Raw genomic sequence first — 18,572 nt, 5'->3', positions numbered from 1 at the left:
CATTCAATGAAATGTGTCCTGATTGAAAATAACATCAGCGATTACCTGCAGCCAATGAGAGAGCAGCATTTTCTAGTGTAGGTATATGCAGGCCAGTGGGGGGATGGGGGAATTAAAAAGGGCTTCTTTTCGGTCTATTTGGACCCAAAGAAAAACTAGTGTAAATTTGGCAGGAGCGCTGTGTCTGTTTGACGTGTCATCTGAGCAATGTCACAACTGGGTCAAAAAAGAAAAAAAATTTAAGAGAAGTTGTTAATTCCCTTCAAAAGCCAAGTGAACAAAATAAGTACATTTTCTACCCCCCTAAAGGCTTCTTTTTCATTATATAGGTAATACCAAAAGAGATAATACGTGACCTTTGTGTAACGTTGTTTCTATGTCACTTCTCGCATGTGTTTGGTTGTGAGATGTACTGTAGTTTGCAAATCAGGATAAAGTTATCTGTGATTCTTCCATATAGATATTTACATTCAATGTCGCCTATCCTAATGTCGTCCATTTGAAGGAATGCGTCAATAGAGCCGCCAAATCATTGAAATAAATTACCAAACTATCAAATAATATCTGCTTTGAGTATCACCACATTCACCATCGGGAGGCGCTATAATAACTCTTGTAGGACAATTTTGCTTTCACCATCCAAAATAGTTATCCAACATGTGCGCCTGATAGCTCCGCCCCTTCCACCCCGTGAGCAAAACTGCGGTCGTTGAGTGCGTGAAGTGTCCATCAATTCACACTTCATTTTAGCGGCTGAATAAGTGCATCATCCGAGTAATAAAAGTGCACTTATTATTTTTAGAGTTTTCAGTGTAAACACACTACTTACACTATTCATACAAAAAAAACGGCGTAGAATAGTGTATGCGATTTGGGACGCAGCTTAGGTGTTACTTCACTTAGCCGACAATAATACAAGTTTCTAGTACTGCAGCGTCTTGTTGTCATATTTAATTTACATTTTTGCAGATTTTATTCAACAAAATTAGCATAAGCCTAGTATTTAGTGAGTTGGTGCTACTTTGCCTTACTGTCAGTGCAGTGAGTGACTGTATAATCATCAATAACGAATAAAAAGTTCGTAACATACAAAATTGTAAAAAAAAAAAAACGAAATCTTACCGATGAAATGTTCTGCCTTTTGTGCTTTGTTTTATTTGTTTGCTCGTTACTACACCTGCACACAGCGTTAAAGTTCAGCATCTTCAGATTGGCTATAGTCTAGTCTAGTGCGGTTCAATGACATTTGTCCTGGGAGCACTGTACAAATATGGTGGCGGATTTGATGCATGCACAGGATCCATATGCAATATTTAGTGTATATATCTATGAATTTTCCTATTGTAAAGTCATGTTATGTGAAATCCCCTGTCACTGATCCATTCTGCAGTGTAAACACAGCAGCGACAGAACGCTAGTCCAGATAGTCATGCGGTGTAAAAACATTTGTCGTTGTATAAAAGTACTGCTTAAGGAGGCTAATAATATTGGCCTTAAAATTATATATTTTAAAATTATAAAATTATATATCTTTTTTAAATTATACTCCTTTCATCTTAGCCGAAATAAAATAAAATATATAAAAAATATTATAGGAAATATTGTGAAAATTTCCTTGCTCTGTTAAACATCCTGTGAATTTTTTTTCAAAAATTTTCCAAATGAGGGCGAATAATTGTGACTTCAACTGTAACTGCAAACATGATTCCTCCCATCAAAAGCCACGACACTCTGGGATTACAAAGAAAACCTTTAAAGCTTCTGAAGAAACACTCTCACCTCCAAACACTCCTGTAGGTCTCGCACATAAGCTCTTTCTGTCTGCAGCAGCTCAGCCATAATGTATCTACAGAGAGAGCAAAACAGCCAGCAAATTACAGACATTCAGACACGAGAAGAACGCCTGAGACAGCACTTCCGAACACAAAGCTAATTCCTCAGGAAATGATTTAGATTATAAAGGATTTTGTATGAAGAGGAAGCTGTGATTTGTGGTTCACTTTGGGACTTAACCCGTGTCTACTGAATTATATTTCACATCTCTCTTTCTCTCAGTGATTTCATGACTCACTCTTTTTTTCTGGCGGATTTCTTCTTTTCTTCATTGACTTCGTGGTCGGGGTCGTTGAGGTTGACCTCTGGGTCAGTGTGGGTCAGGTTGGCAGGGATAATGTCCAGTTCCAGATCTTTGTTGTCCTGTTAGTGACGTTAAAGATAAATTTAAAATAACATCATGATTTTTTTAAAGGTCTTTTAACTTTTGATCGTGATAAAGTCGAACAGGATGTAAACAATTAATCAAGTATAATTGCCGTCAGACATTTGAAATAAATAAGATTCAGATATTTGTTTTTCTTTTCAAGACTGCATTTGTTGAACATACAGAAACTACACTAATGTTGTGAATATATTGTGAATATTGTGTTATAATCGTGATAGAAAGGAAAAATTTTAATGTAAAAACATTGGTTATTTTATAATAGCAGGGCTTAAAATTGTGATCGTTTTGGTCACATATGCGCCCAAAATTTTATCTGTGCAATCTCAACATATATATTTGGGGGTATTTGTGCATAATTCACTGCAAAATGTTCACAACATGCACAGATTCAAAAGACATTCACGCAGAATGCATCTTTGCACCTAAGACCCGAAAGGCAGTGCTCAAGAATGATTTAAAATGCTCTTCTGATTGGTCCACTGCTTTATAACTGAACGCGAATGGATTGCTCAATACTAGCCGTCACTCACTCAGTAAATGCCTTCTGCCTTCAAATGACATTATATACATATTCATATATACATAATGACACACACATATATATATATATATACACACACACACACACACACACACACACACACACACACACACACACACACACACACACACACATATATATATATATATATATATATATATATATAGGGATGTAACGGTATTGTAAATACCGTCATACCGCAATATTAAATTTTTTCGATATTACCGAAGTCGCATGACTCCGTAAAACTATAGATCTTCAGAGAAAATTTGCTCAGGCGAATGAAGCGAACGGGAGGTAGCTGAAACTTCATTTCCCATCAGCCCCGGCGTGGCCATAATCCTTTGCGGTCTGTTGTCGCTACAGATCCAGTAATGCGGAAATGGAGTGTGCTGCTAGTAGCGGAGATGAAAAAAAGATGGAAATGATCGAACCTAAAGCGGGTGTTGTCGCCGCGCGCGTGCTGAATAGCGGTGCTGTCGCGCGCGTTCTGATCAGCTGTGTTGTGGCGCGCGTATTGTAAAGCGCCGAGGGGGGGGGGGGTTGAGCGCGCATACCAAGAGAGGTGTTGTCGCGCGCCTACTGAAGGGCTGGACTGGACGGAGGTTTTGTCGCGTCGCGGGGGCACTTTTGATCGTTTTGGAAGGGCATTTTCTATCCAAGACTAAAAAGGGCATGTGCACTGCACAGGTTGAGCCCTATGTGTGCACGTGCCTGCAAGTTGGGGAATACGACTAGTAACAGTCATGGGGACTGCAGAAACACAGCACTGTTCAGATTGATGCAGACATTGACTTGTACCGCAAAGAGACCTCTATCTCACTCATGGTTTGTCTTCTCAAGTGGGGGAAAGACAATGCACAACGTTACCCCACTGCTGTCAACATGGGCCAAGTCATATCTCTCTTGTCCCAGAAACCTCAGTCCCAAATGAGAGGGGTTTTTTCTGTTGCAGGGGACATTGTAAATACCCAGAGATACCAGCTTTTACCAGATTATAATTATATGATAATTTTTCTTTAAACCCATCTCTATCTAAGTGAGTGATTAAATGTTGAATGTGATGAGTTTTCAACAATACTAAATTGAAACTTTATTTTTTTACATGGTTTAATAATTTTTTGTTATTAAAATTGAAGTTCCTGTTTCAAAGCTTACAGATAGATGGCTAATTTGTATGTCATTGACACTTTTGGCACTTTTTTGGAGTATTTTCAAAAGTTTTTTTTTTCCTGTAAATGATTCAATAAATACCGTACCGTGACATTCATACCGAGGTATTACCGTACCGTGAAATTCTGATACCGTTACATCCCTATATATATATATTTTTTTTTTTAAGTAATACATTTAAATATTTCTTTATTTTTAAGATAGCACTCATTAAACTAATTAAAAATGACAATTAACGTATACAAAATGTTATAAAATATTTTCATTTCAAACAAACTTGAACAGCCTACTCATCAAAGAATTCGGAACATTAATTCTACAAAATATCCCACAAAAAAGGAGCAAAAAAACATTATTAATAACAGTGCACACTGTTAATAAATGAGAAATGTATTACCATATTAAAATGTATTCTCATGGCTAATGTAATGCTGATCAATCATGTATTGATGCTGTTTTTGTTCAAATAATTGTTCAAATAATTTCTTTGATTAGCAAAAGACACTCAGGTCCAAATAATGGCAAACGCAATATTAAAAGCACCATTGTAAATATATTAAAGAATACCTGAAAGGAAGAATAAATGGCAGATATGCATCATAAAAAGACTTTAATCAGCCTCTCACCTCAGAACAAACCCCTAGCGCCCGGTCCAGGCTGCAGCGGTAATGACCCATTCGCATGGAGAAATCTCTGTAGCGTCTGTCCACAGTGGAAACCCATCTCTTGAGCTCCGTCACATGAACATGGCCTTTCTCCACCAGACTGCCGGCCAGCTGGATCAACAGCTTCACCTTCTCCTGCGTTTGCTGAACACAGAAGAACCAGCATCCGCTCAGAGACAACAGATTGCAATCATTTCTAGGGACACTGGGATATTGTTGAGCATTGCATTAACGATATTTCTTACAATATAACTAAATTACAAAATGCTATTTTATCAGCCATTTAAAAAATATACTGTATATCTTCATTATGATCTTACTAAACTAAAAAGGTAATAGATCATTTTCTGAGCTAATTAAAAAAACTATGTCATGGTGAAAACCTTTAGACTTTAAAACACCCCAAATTAGGGCTGCACAATATATCGTTTCAGCATCGATATTGCAATGTGCGAATCTGTAATAGTCGCATCGAAGGAATCTCAATTTTAATTTGGTATTAGAATTACCCAGGAACCATATGGAGCTGTTAATATGCCAAAACAATATGAATTGTATTTGTGTTAATTAAAAAGGATTTTTTTCATGTGTGTGTGCCTGTTTTTAAGGCATGTAACTAAGATTTTAAGTTAATGTAAACCATTTGAGCACAAGAAATTATAAAGTATGCCACTTTAGGGAAGATTAGTTGTTTAATTATTTATACAATAAAGACTATGCACTGTTATTGTACATCTTATTGTTGAATTTCAATACTTCAATACTGTTAGACTCCACCTAAAACCAGTGGCGCAGTGGGTATCACTATTGCCTCACAGCAAGAAGGTCGCTGGTTCGAGCCTCGGCTTGGTGAGTTGGCATTTCTGTGTGGAGTTTGCATGTTCTCGCCGTGTTGGGGTGGGTTTCTTCTGGGTGCTACTAACTACTAACTAAATAAAGTTGACATTTCTGTGTGGGATTTGCACATTCTTCCCGTGTTGGCATGGGTTTCCTCTGGATGCTCCGGTTTCCTCCACAGTCCAAACACATGCGATACAGGAGTATTGAAAAAACTAAATTGCCTGTGTGTGTGTGTGTGTGTGTGTGTGTGTGTGTGTGAATAAGTGTTTATGAGTGTTTCCCAATACTGGGTTCCAGCTGGAAGGGCATCCACTGCCTAATACATATGCTAGAATAGTTGGCGGTTCATTACCCTGTGGTGACCTTGAAATAGAGACTAAGCTGAACGAAATTGATTGAATGAATAAAATTCTATGACTTTTTCAGAACTTTCAAGTAAATTTTCATGACCTAATGTTTAATGTAATGTCTATGTATAGGTGGTATATAATACGACAAACAATGCACAATCAAATTAAATACACCATATCATAAAACACACAACAATCTGTGTAGTTTAAATGGGTTTTTATATCTATGTAAAGTTTATTTAGATTATGCTTACACAGCAATAATAATGTTAGAGCACGTTTTTGGCCAAGGACAGAACACAAAAACGAACCTATATTCAACTATACAGATATTTGTTAAACTAATGTTTAAATAGTTTGTGATGTTTCACAGGAGTATAAGTTGTTAGCTTCGGGAAGAAGGTTCAGAGTACCTTGCAGTAGATTAAACAGATATAAAAATTCCTTTTATCCGCAATTAAGGATTAAGCCATTATATAATAGTGGTGACTTAGACTAAGAATAACTGCTTTGCTTATTTATGTGTATATATGGAGGTGGGGAATAGATTTATTTATTTATATACTATTTATGTGTTTTTTGTATGGTTATTTTTTTCCATGTTTGTGATGACTGCAGCTGAAGGCAAGAGCCCAAGACAAATTTTCCTAACTGGGACAATAAAGTTTTACCTTACCTTAATTTCTATGACTTTTGACTTTTTTTTAAAAATGCCATGTCAAAATTCAATGACTTTTACAGGTTTTCATGACCATATGAACCCTATCGTGTACTATCATTGCGATAACAATAATTATTGTGTTTTGTTACATGGAAGCACAAGATTTTGCAACAACATACCAATGAGCACATGATTACAGAATTTTTAAATAATTATCATGAATGACAGGATTCTTTACCTTAGCAGACACACGGAAATCTTCATATTCTTTAAGTAGTTCCTGAGCTTTTTCGCTGGTTTCACCAGATGATGTGTGTGTAGATAGAAAATACTCTCCTGTTTCCTGTAACCAGTCTATGGCCTGCAAAGGCAGCAGAGATTTTGAAAGTTAAAAGGTTTTGTGCATGTCTATTCACATATTTAATCTCATTTAATTCATATTTAATCTCTTCTCTCACCGGAAAAGCCAATTTTCATTTTCTACCATACTAATGACTAAAAGCAGCAGATAAGATCATTCTCATGAAATAAAAGGCCACCTGATAGTACACTTTCATGACAGCATCTTAACACACTTTTAAAAGTTTTTCTTTAAAAGTAATTTTTAATCATGTTTTAAGAATGAATTATTGTGATGTGTGGACTCACATAATAAAGCTTTATATAACCTATACATAACAAATCATAACCATTTCTCAGTTGCCACTTAATTTGGCGTTTTAGTGGCATTCCAGTAATTACATTAAATATTTTATTTTACTATAAATGGCTGTCAGAATATTTCAGCACCACACTTTTATATATATATATAAAAGTGTGGTGCTGAAATATTCTGACAGCCATTTATAGTAAAATAAAATATTTAATGTAATTACTGGAATGCCACTAAAACGCCAAATTAAGTGGCAACTGAGAAATGGTTATGATATATATATAAACGTAATTAATTACTTTTACTTAATTGGGAATTTCATACACAACAATCTCTAGAAATTCAGAGAATGGTCTGAAAAAAAAAAAGAAAATATCCTGTGAGCAGCAGTTCTGTGGCCACAAATGTCTTGTTGATGCCAGAGGTCAGAGGAGAATGGCCAGACTGGTTTGAGCTGATAAAAGGTCAACAGTAACTCAAATAACCACTCGTTACAACCGTGGTATGCAGAAGAGTATCTCGGAACGCACAACACGTTAAACCTTGAGGCAGATGGGCTACAGCAGCAGAACAACACACTGGGTGCTACTCCTGTCAGCTAAGAACAGGAAACTGAGGCTACAATTCGCATACTTACCAAAATTGGACAAAAACTTTGCCTGGCCGGATGTTTCTAAATTTCTGCTAGTAGGCTATTTCTGATAGTAGGGTCAGAATTTGGCATCGACAACGACAATGAAGGCCTGGATCCATCCTCCCTTTTATCAACGGTTCAAGCTGCTGGTGGTGGTGTAATAGTAGGGGGATCTTTTCATGGCACACTTTGGGCCAATTAGTACCTTGTGTCAACACCACAGCCTACCTGAATATTGTTGCTGACCATGTCGATCCTTTTAGGACCACAGTGTACTCATCTTCTGATGGCTAATTCCAACAGGATAACGCGGCAATAATCTTAGTGTAAATCATCTCAGACTGGTTTCTTGAACATGACAAAAAGTTTACTGTACTCAAATGGCCTCCACAATCACCAAATGCTTAATCCAATAAAGCACTTTTGGAATGTGGTGGAATGGGAGATTCGCATCATGGATGTGCAGCCGACAAGTCTGTAGCGACTGCGTGATGCTATCATGTCAACATGGAGAAAAATCTATGAGGAATATTTACAGTACCTTGTTGAATCTATGCAACAAAGGATAGGGGCAGTTCTGAAGGCAAAAGTGTGTCCAACCCAGAACTAGTCAGGTGTACCTAATAAAGCGGCCGGTGAGCGTACATTTGTTATGTCAAAAACTATTTTTCAAAAGCCAAAGTGCTGTCAGTTTTCACAAGTACAAAAAAAACCCACCATCACTAACAATTGCTTCAAGTGATTTACAAAACTGTCCCACTCACCTGTTTGGCGTGTCGTTCAAACAGAACGTACTGTTGGCACTGATCTAAACGTCTCTTTTTCATAGTCCAGAAATGAAGGACACGGTTTTCCCTCTGGAGCAGCTCACTCAGAATGGCTAAAATGCACAAGATCAATACACTTCAACAAACCAGGTGCGATCGGTATATAAAGGCAATCTGCAGGTATAATGGCTTTGAAAAGTCCTGACCTTTGACTTGGGACTCTGTGGCTCGATTGTGAGTGACAACCCCAGGCATGCTCACATTGTTTCGATGGATATACTTGAGAAAGACCTCAGCATTTCGACGTGCTAAAGTGCAAGCCTGGAAAAAGGAGAAGATTTTAACACCTGTACAGTGACGGCAAGTAGACTTTTAGCAAAAAACTGTTTGAGACACACTAATGATTTTAATCAATGTTTATTTGCTTTGCAAAATCTATTTATGATTCATTTAACAGAAGCCACTACAGGACAACAGATTTTGGGCTTTTTGACTTTTCATAAAGTGTTTTTATAAGTATAAGTGTTTTTTTTGCTCTAATATAAAGTGTAACAATTGTGGCCGAACAGACTCATAATTATTTTGCTGTATTCCACAGATGATATACCATCAACTTCTCCAACCCAGAAAAGACTAGATGTTCAGTGTGTAATCTGATTCCAAGGTATTTATGTGCTCGGAAATGAACACACACCTTGCCTAAAACTAATGCTTTAATTGTAAACTTTTACTCTTTTTCTGTGTATTCAGGTGTTTTGCAACAAGTCTCTTGCTCATGTATTAATATTATGGTTTTAATACTTCAGCAATCAATGTTGTAACTCTATCACAGCTAAACACGATCATAGATTGTTCATGTTTGATGTCCCTGCAAAGCTAATTTGGTGTACTGAACGACTGTTTCCATTTTATGGTAATACGTGTGCAACATATTAACATTTTAAGAAACTTAAACATTTCTGCTTTGGCTTACATCCAGAATGCCTAAGCAACTTACTACGCTTAAGAACAAAGACTAAAAAATGTGTCTCGGGGGAGTTAACTTCTCATTGGTCAACCTCGCTCCGGAGGGTGGGTACAAAACCATCCTTATGAAGCTAGTAGCCTAAAGCCACCGCCCAGACTAGAACCCAGACCAGAGTGAACCCAGAACTAGAACCCAGGAGAACCCCAGAGGACTCTAGGGAGCAGGCGGGAACTCATAATGGGTTAACCGCACAGCTCAGACATTCCCATCTCCGATACCTTTTTTTTTGGGCATGTGGAGAGTCTACTTTACTGTGTTGTGAAACCAGTAGTCATCAAAACTAGCCCTTTTGCCGCTTCACAACGGAAACAACCAACTTCATCTCACTCCAAGCCTCATAAAAAAAAGTGAACGCAAGTAACACTTCCAGACTACCACTGAACTAATGTAAACTAAAATGTAACCCTAAAGAGACCATAGAAGAGTTAAATTAATTATTTTTGGTTCGCTTGGTTTAGTCTTACAAAATCCAAGGTTTTTCCATCATTACTCTCTCAAACTCTTACTTTTCTACACTTATATGAATGTGTGTTTGTGTTAGATGTTAGTTTCCTTTTTTTATAATTATATATTTTTAGGGGTTTTCACCTTTATTTGACAGGACAGTGGAGTTGAGACAGGAATACATGGGGAGCAGAGAAAGGGGGGAGGGATCGGCAAAGGACCTCTAGCCGGGAATCAAATTCAGGTCACCGTGAGCACCTCAGTCCTATATGCCAGCAGTAGCAGTATGTAACAAACTTCAAAATTTTAAACATAAATCTGAAGATTTATGTGTCAGAATGTATGCAAATTAACATACTGTACAGTTGAAAGCCAAATTAAGCGCCGTCCTGTAAAATTTTAACTATTTTTCAACTATTTCCCAAGTGACATTTATGGGAGGAAAGACATTTTTACAATATTTCATAAAATATATTATGATATAAAATAATATAAATGAATTTTTATACAATTTTAGGGTCAATATTATTACAAATTGTTTTCAAATGGCTTTAGAACACAAAAATTGTCACGTCTGGCTTAAAGCAAGGAATAATCAAAGGTGCAGATCCAGATGCAGCCAAACAAACATTTATTTAAACAAACTAAAACAAAGCAAAGCAACAGAGAAACGCAGACATCATAGGAGTGACCAAAAACTAATGACAACGAAGTGCTAACAGAACAGGGTATAAATACACAAGGAAACAATTAACTAAACAAGCTGACCAGAGGGTGGAGACAATTAACTCAAAGGCTAACAAAACTAGGGGTAAACTAAGGTGAGCAGGAAGTGACATGAAAAACACAGAACTGAAACATACAAAAACAGAAACCAGGATGTTACAAAAATAGTATCTAATTACTTGCCTTATTAACAGCTAAGTTCATTTAAGTTGCACTTTAAGCTGAATACTACTATCTTGCAAAATAACTTGTAAATTACTGACTGTCATCAAAAAAGCTCTTGTGAAATATTTAAACAAATAATTAACATTTCTCCTTCAACTGTATTTACCTAAATAATGCATAATTTGTGCATTTAAACACAACATTAAAAAAACAAACAGAACGTCATACACCAATATTTGTTTTTATACAATTCTTACAGTAATCAATCAACCGAGAAAGCATGATGAAGAGGATTAGTTATTTTCATTGCCCTGTTCACCTGTAGTGTCTCGCCTTATACTGACACATATGTGCTCACGTATGGGGGAAATGGTTGTTTTGCTGCAGATGCAGTTTTTAAAACTATAAAAGGACAAATTGGTGAGGACGCTTCTGTTGTAGCAGGTGTTTGAGTCTGCATGTATGTCTGAGTGTGCGCGTACCTTGAGAAAAGCTTCTTTCTGCTCCAGGTGTTTGTTGATGAGAGGGCTGACGTGGTCGGTCTCTGCTGTTGAGCCCAATTTATCATGACCTCCACACCAGTCCTCCTCTCTCCTGTATTCCAGCTCTAGACTCTCCAATACATTACACACCTGAGATGGACACAGAGCTCAATTAAAGCAGAATTGTGCTTTTTACTGTGGTTAGCAATAGAGCATACTGGCATATTACAATGACAACATATGACATAAAAATGTATATACAAAAAAAGCCATTTGACACATTTTTAATAGCAATAGAGAGTTTGCAATAGAGAGTGTGTTTTCGGTACTGACACTAGGGGGAGCTGACATTTTAGTTAAAAGTGACGAGGAAGCATGGTTATTTGCGATTTTCATTTATATCACTTTGAGAAGTAATTCTTGGTAAATTCAGTAAAGGTTTTCATGTGATTCTTATTATTAAAATTAAAAACGATTTTATTACAGCAATAATAGGTGTAGTAATCATTATATTTTGTGTGCTGTATTACCTCAGTACTCATTAGGCTTGTCATCAACTTATCACACAACACATGGACATGACCACAATCATTTTTGGTAATGCAATATTTATCGCTCATACATAAAAACCAAGTCACATTTTAGCTGATTGTGCAGCATCTCTATCTCTATTAGAGGTGTTAGTGTCTGTATGTTTAAAAAGTACTGTAGTATTTACTTCAATTTATTTTCATGTGGGTGTCTGACAACTGAAAATAGATCCGGTAGCAGATGTCGCAGCCTTTACCTTGCACTTTTTTGTTAACATTTATTATAATTTATTTAGGTTTTCACATTCTGATTCCAATGCCTCATTATTACATTGTTAAAATCACTATAATCAAATGACATATTCTTAAGAATAAAATAATATGTCTTCTTTTGGAAGAGTGAATTGTAATGAATATTGTTATTCTGGCATTATTAATGAGTGGCATAAAATGCCATATATTCTGGTGCAACATATCATACAACAAAAAACTGATACCGTGACAGGCCTAGTACTCAGTACTGCAAATATCATAAATAAATTAAGATTATTTTTTATTTTATTTTATTATTATTTTTTTTTATAAGAAATCATGATTATTTTACTTACGGGCCCATGTGGAGCACTAGTAATACATATGTGGTCTTGAGGAAATTATGTTTATGTGGTCTTAAGGGAATTTTTGTTTTATTGTTTTTTCCTAATTACTAAAAAAAAAAAGGATAAAATATAAATAAAATATTTAAAGTATTTAAAAAAACTGAGAATAAATGTTATATCTTGATTAAACTAGTTCACACTATAAAACATTTAAGGGTCAGATTCGATTTGATTGATTATTATTAGATTTTTATTGATTGATTGATTGAATGACTGATTAATTTTTGAAGGAAGTTAATACATTAAACAACAATGCCTAAAATAAACATATTATAAAGTGAGTGGGCCTAACAAACCATCTATAAATAAAGACACCCTCTCATCTCTCTGACTCTTGCACCAGGTTGCACATTTGCACTCCAGACACTTTCTTAATGATTCCATCTCTTGAAAACATTGTGCATTTCAAATTGTGCTTCATACAGGTGAGTGGGCTTGACAAACCACCTGTAGAAAACTGTAGAAACACTCTTCTCTCTTATGCACCTGACATTTTATTTAAAATCCATCTTAAAAGGTCTCAATAAGGAAAGCAATGTTTACTATAAATGTACCACAATCATGTTGCACTGCTTGCTTCATCCTTCAGTAACTCTTTTGCACAATATAAAACCTTAAGTATCATGTTAGCATAATATTCACCTGTAATACCTTTCTTGCATGTAAAAGTACTTGTATAGCCTATCTTCTGTATAGTTAAGTATTTGTCTTATAGTATATGTTAGTGTTGCATCAGTTTTTAAAATAGCTCTTATGTCCAGTGTTGTGTTTGTATTTATGATTAATTTTGTAGCACACATGTAGCAGAATGACAATAAAGCTCGACTTGACTTGATATTATGACCTGTCATTAAATATTTTTACAATGGTACAAAGTAAAAAAGTATTCATTAAAAGCAACTACAGTAAAGTAATCGCCAAAAGCATTCATCCAATGTACACAGTCCAACAATTAAAAGTGGATGATTTCTATATTTATTAAACAGGGTTTCTGCAGCTTTCACAAAGTCAAATTTAAGACTTTTTAAGACCTTTTTAAGACCATGAAGAATGAAATTTCAGACTTATAAAGAGCTAAATGCTAACACGATTTTTTTGATGGGCCAGAAGAAAAACAATTCAAATTAGTTATTTCTTAGCCACATATTTGAAATAATGAGTCAAAACAAGCAGACGTAAGCTGTACATTTTTTTCAACAAAACTTGAAAAACTCTTTAAAAGCTAAATGCATGTATTTCCTCACTGTCAACTTTGATATATCTGGAATTTTTTGTGATTCAAGAGAATACAATCATTTTTTTTTTATTAAAATTATTATTAATTAATTTGATAATTTTTTTTCTCCCATTTTATTCATCTTTTTTTTTTCTTTTCTTTTTGTATTAGGATGCACCTCTTTTGTATATTCCCTCTTTTGGATGTTTCCAAGCCTCTCATGTTAAATGACAACATATGGACTGAACAAATATGGTACCCTCTGTTTTCTCACTGTCAACTCAGGAACTCTGGAATGATGTGTATATGTGTGTATGAAAGTGTGTATGTGTATATATGTATGTATGTTTATGTATATATATATTTTTTTTTTATTTTTTTTTTTCGTTTTCTTCTCTTTCAACGCCGTGGTTTTGGTAGGGTAGGGGTAATGTAATGCTTTAAACTGTAAATGCAAAAACTCAATAAATAAATATTTAAAAAAAAAAAAAAGCTAAATGCACAACAGACTGTTTTAATGTTAGTTATGAACGGTTTTGAGATGTACTGCTGGTAATTGGATGTGTGTCAATTGGGTAGCTTTACATAAACAAATAGAAATTAAGACCTGTTTAAAATTATTTAAGACCTGCAAGACAATATTTCAGTAAATTTAAGACTTTTTAAGGCCTGAAATTTTATTTTTGATATTTAAAACATTTTAAGACTTTTTAAGACCCCACAGATACCTTATGAAATCGGTTTATTAATCAGAGCCCTGTGTGTTCACAATCTCAGTTGCTTCATTATAAGTCACCTGTTCAGATGTCTTGTAGAAGGCCACAGAGGCATTAACCAGCTTCAGTCTGTCCTCCATCTTCAGCATGAGGGTCTGCCAGTGAAGGGCCACGGTCTCAGCACAGGCCCTAACGGCATCTGGATCATAGTGGCCGGCTTGTAACAGCAGCTCGGCCCTCTGCTGGAGCTGTAGAGCGCTCTGATGGGTGCGCTGGAGAGAGTCCGCATGGAGCAGAGACTGCGGGCAGCAGAGAGAGGTACTTTCAAATGGGGCTGTCCAATAATCACTCGATTTGCAAAAAATAACCAAAGCATGCATTAAGAATATGCTTTCTTTTGAGTTCACTGCATAATGCAGAAAAATACAATGAAAAAATTTCATATTTAACGCAATCAATTCACTTTATGGTCCGTTTCCACTGTAAAGTACAGTTTGGTCCATTTTCACTGTCAAAAATAGTGAGTTTGTGTCTAGTAATTCGAGTATGCTGCATTTCCAAATAGCTGCATGGCTTCAGAAGATGATTTTGATTTTATATAAGTTGAACAATGAACAAGTTGTTATTGTGAGTTATAAACTTATACACAATCGATTTGTAACAACATGAAGGAATTAAGTTAACTTACTAGTTTTCACAAATGTAGTGGATTAAGCAATAAAACAATTAAGCAATTAAGCAAGAATTCAATCAGCTCATATTAAACAAGTCATTTGAGCAAACAGCAAATGTAATTTTTTGAGTGCTGACTCTATTTTGCCACCAAACAAAGCTAGAGCAGAACTGTTTTGCATCTCTGAGGCTACGTTCGCACTACGAGGCATACCCCATGTCCTATCTACACATGACGCGGTGCCTCAACACGCAATAAAAGGGTATTTTTCCATTTTAAAAGGAGTTTCTGTCCTAACCGTCTGTGATGGAAACATGCAACTTTTTCTGATTCTGTGACATTGTGGCAGAACAACAGCATATATTACTAAGATAATGATCACCTCAGGTACAGATTAGGTGCTTTATTCAATATTAAATGCTCCCAATGTGAGTTTAAATACCATTTTACACGACATTTATTGCCATACTACTGAAAGCAGCAGCAGATTTAGTTCATCTCAGATTTTAAAAAGAAAATCAACTAGCAGACGGTTTGAAAATGAAAGTCAGAACTGTGATTCAGTGCAAACCAAGAACATCAGTCACTCAGAAACCTATTATACAATTATATAACAATGATAAACTATTATATGCTAATAATATTAAAAAAATCAATGTGTCTTAATTAGATTAAAAGCCTTTACCAACTGGTATTTAATTGTTTCTGCCATGTCGTGTTGTGTTTGGTGCAGACAGCCAAACTGCTTGTCGCTGGTCTTGTCGTGTTGTGTGTTGTTAGGACACGTGTTAGAGTTTAGATCTTTTTTTTCTCTCTGATCAGATTTGTTTATTTAAATAGCTATTCACATTGTCGTTTTATCAGATGTTTATTGTGTACTGATCATAAACTGACATGTATGCACAAAACAACAACTACACTACACAGAAAAAACTGAATAAATATACACAATTTATATACTGTATTATATGAATAAAGCATGCTGTCACAATATGTATAATATGATAATATTAGCTATTTTTGCAAACAACAGTGGCATTTTTTTCTATAAATGGCTGTTTTGCTAGTAGTAACATGTATTTTAATGCCTGAAATCCAAAATAAGTGCTATTTGTAAACACTGATAAGATCTATGACAAGTGTTGCACTTGTCTTTCTGTCAAATGGCTGATTTATACTTCTACGTCAAGCGCACGGGTATGGTCCGACGCAGCCTTCGTGCAGTCGCATAGCCCTCGCCATGGCTGACGCCAACACGCACCTCTTAAAAAATGTAACTTCACGTCGAAATGATGCATAGCGCAAGCTCTGTGATTAGTCAGCTTGGTAGCTGTAATAAGTGTGGGCGGTGCTGAGAGCCGCCAGCCTGAAGGAGTGACCCTGTAGTGTGGAGTCCCTTGAAGGAGCTCCAGATGGAAACTTTAGTTTTGTGTTTACCTTATGATTAAAGTTGGTGCACGTCCACTGGATCCCGCTCATGAATGAGTGAGTTTAAGCTACTTTAAGGTAGCGTTCAGAAAAAACAAAACACCAGTGAAGAAACTCGACACAGAGGAACATACTGCCAGCTAGCGTTTCGGAAGTTTATTGCACTGCCGCACGGAGATCACTCGATGCAGAAGTATAAACCAGCCTTAAGCGCCAACCCTCACGGGAAAGCAGATTTGAATTTAGCAGCTGATCAAAGAATGATGACGAATATCGATCAAAAATGAAGTAAAAGTCTTATGACCACTATGACATAACCTTTGAGACTGCGCTCGCATTTCAAAACATCAGGGGCCTCATGTATCAACGCATGTATCACAAAAACTTTGCGTACGCCAGGTTTCACGCTCAGAATCGCTCACGTTTGGATTTACTAACAATGAACTGAACGTGGGAATGTGCGCAGCTTCACGGCAGCTTTCTGGCAGGCGTACGCACATTTTTTGTGTGTGTCTGTTTTATTTCCATTGGCGACTCCTAGAGGCAGTTGTGTTAAATTCCTCTCTACAAAGTGTCTGAGCATTGCAATGGCAGCTGTATGAGACGGGTTCAGCAGGTATATAAGGTTTCCATACCATACATTTGACCAGCTAAACATTAAAGCACAATTTGCAGCAGTCGCCGGTTTTCCCAATGTAATCTGAGCGATCTACCGCACGCACATTGCTATAAAGACACTATCTGAAGATGAATTTGCATGCGTGAATCAGAAACATTTCCATTTAATAAATGTGCAAATAAAATATGATGCTTATTGATATTAACTTATTGATGATTCCTACTTGTCTTTCTCGTGATAAATAGTTGGCAAAATCTGATATGAAGCGGGGGAAAAAACAAGAAAGAGTTCATCAGACGCTGGATTCGAGCCGAGTTCATGCTCGAACGTATCAGTTCATGATCACATGCGTCTTACGAGTAACGCCACTGAGACTGTTAAGCGTCCTGCAACATTTTACAGATATAAACCACACTATTTATTTTGTTAATGCACTCAGTGCGATGTTCAGACCCAACTGTGTTGACTGCATCAGCTAAACTCTCCCACTCTATTTTTTTCTTTTGTTGTTAATTCCGGAGAACAAACTTGCAAATAACACCGCTTTTCTCCGGTCTACCTCCGAAAGCAGCACCTCCAATTCACATTCTGTTCAAAGTTTCTCTTTTTGCTTGCTTTTGCCATTGCTTTTTCGTTGGGTTTTGCCATTAGCATAGTCATTAGCATATTCATGCGGGGGAGGAGGCAGGGAGGGGTTTTGTGCTCGTGCATGTTGCGCTCAGTTTCACGTTCATTCGGATGTACAAAAGAATATGCGTGAGATTCGGCATACGCAGTGTTTCATACATCTGAATTTTTTTCTGCGTACGCACATTTACAGCTTTGTGCGTACGCAATGTTTTAGTAAGATTTCCACGCAAGTCTTCGTACATGAGGCCCCTGATCTGTGTCGGATTTAATACTACGAATGATGGAATAAATCGGAATTTAAAAAAAATATTTACATGCAGGCAAGAAAATACTTCTTGATGCCAATAGTTTTACATATTTTGCTGTTTTCCAATAGTTTTGCTGTTGCTTTTGTGGAGTGACTTGTTGGTTAACGACATCTGGAGATCATTATTTATTAAAAATGACACATTCACACACACACATAAAATTATTGTATTAACTAGGGATGTCCAGATCCGATCACGTGATCGGAAATTGGGCCTGATCATGCGGTTTCAGACTTGATCAGAATCGGATGTTGCCTCCCGATCAGGACTCGGATATTTATATAACAATATTACAGAGACGCTAATGGTTAAATGCCGGCAAAGTAAAACATGGAAGCAGCTTGAAGCGGAAAGGACAAGTATGTCTACGGTCTAAAAGTATTATAAAGTTGATGATGACAACATTGCCATAGCAAACTGTGAGATATGTAAACTTGGAATTGCC

General features: G+C 36.3%; 1 protein-coding gene across 2 annotated transcripts in view; it reads right to left on the bottom strand.

Moving 5' to 3' along the window:
- The window catches only part of kalrnb (kalirin RhoGEF kinase b), a 172,171-nt gene that overhangs the window by 77,188 nt on the left and 76,411 nt on the right, over nt 1–18,572 (bottom strand). For both annotated transcript variants that reach the window (XM_087256077.1, NM_001327989.2), the window contains 8 exon segments: nt 14,550–14,768; nt 11,349–11,498; nt 8,711–8,825; nt 8,502–8,617; nt 6,690–6,812; nt 4,562–4,744; nt 2,072–2,196; nt 1,780–1,846 (listed from right to left, as the gene is read on the bottom strand). In XM_087256077.1, coding sequence (XP_087112203.1) covers nt 1,780–1,846; nt 2,072–2,196; nt 4,562–4,744; nt 6,690–6,812; nt 8,502–8,617; nt 8,711–8,825; nt 11,349–11,498; nt 14,550–14,768 — 1,098 coding nt within the window.

The sequence above is a fragment of the Danio rerio genome, chromosome 6 (genome assembly GCF_052040795.2).
Source record: "Danio rerio strain M-AB ecotype USA chromosome 6, GRCz13ab, whole genome shotgun sequence".
Lineage (NCBI taxonomy): Eukaryota > Metazoa > Chordata > Actinopteri > Cypriniformes > Danionidae > Danio > Danio rerio.
Note: the sequence above shows the minus strand (reverse complement) of the source record. Positions and strands in the feature narration are given on the sequence as shown.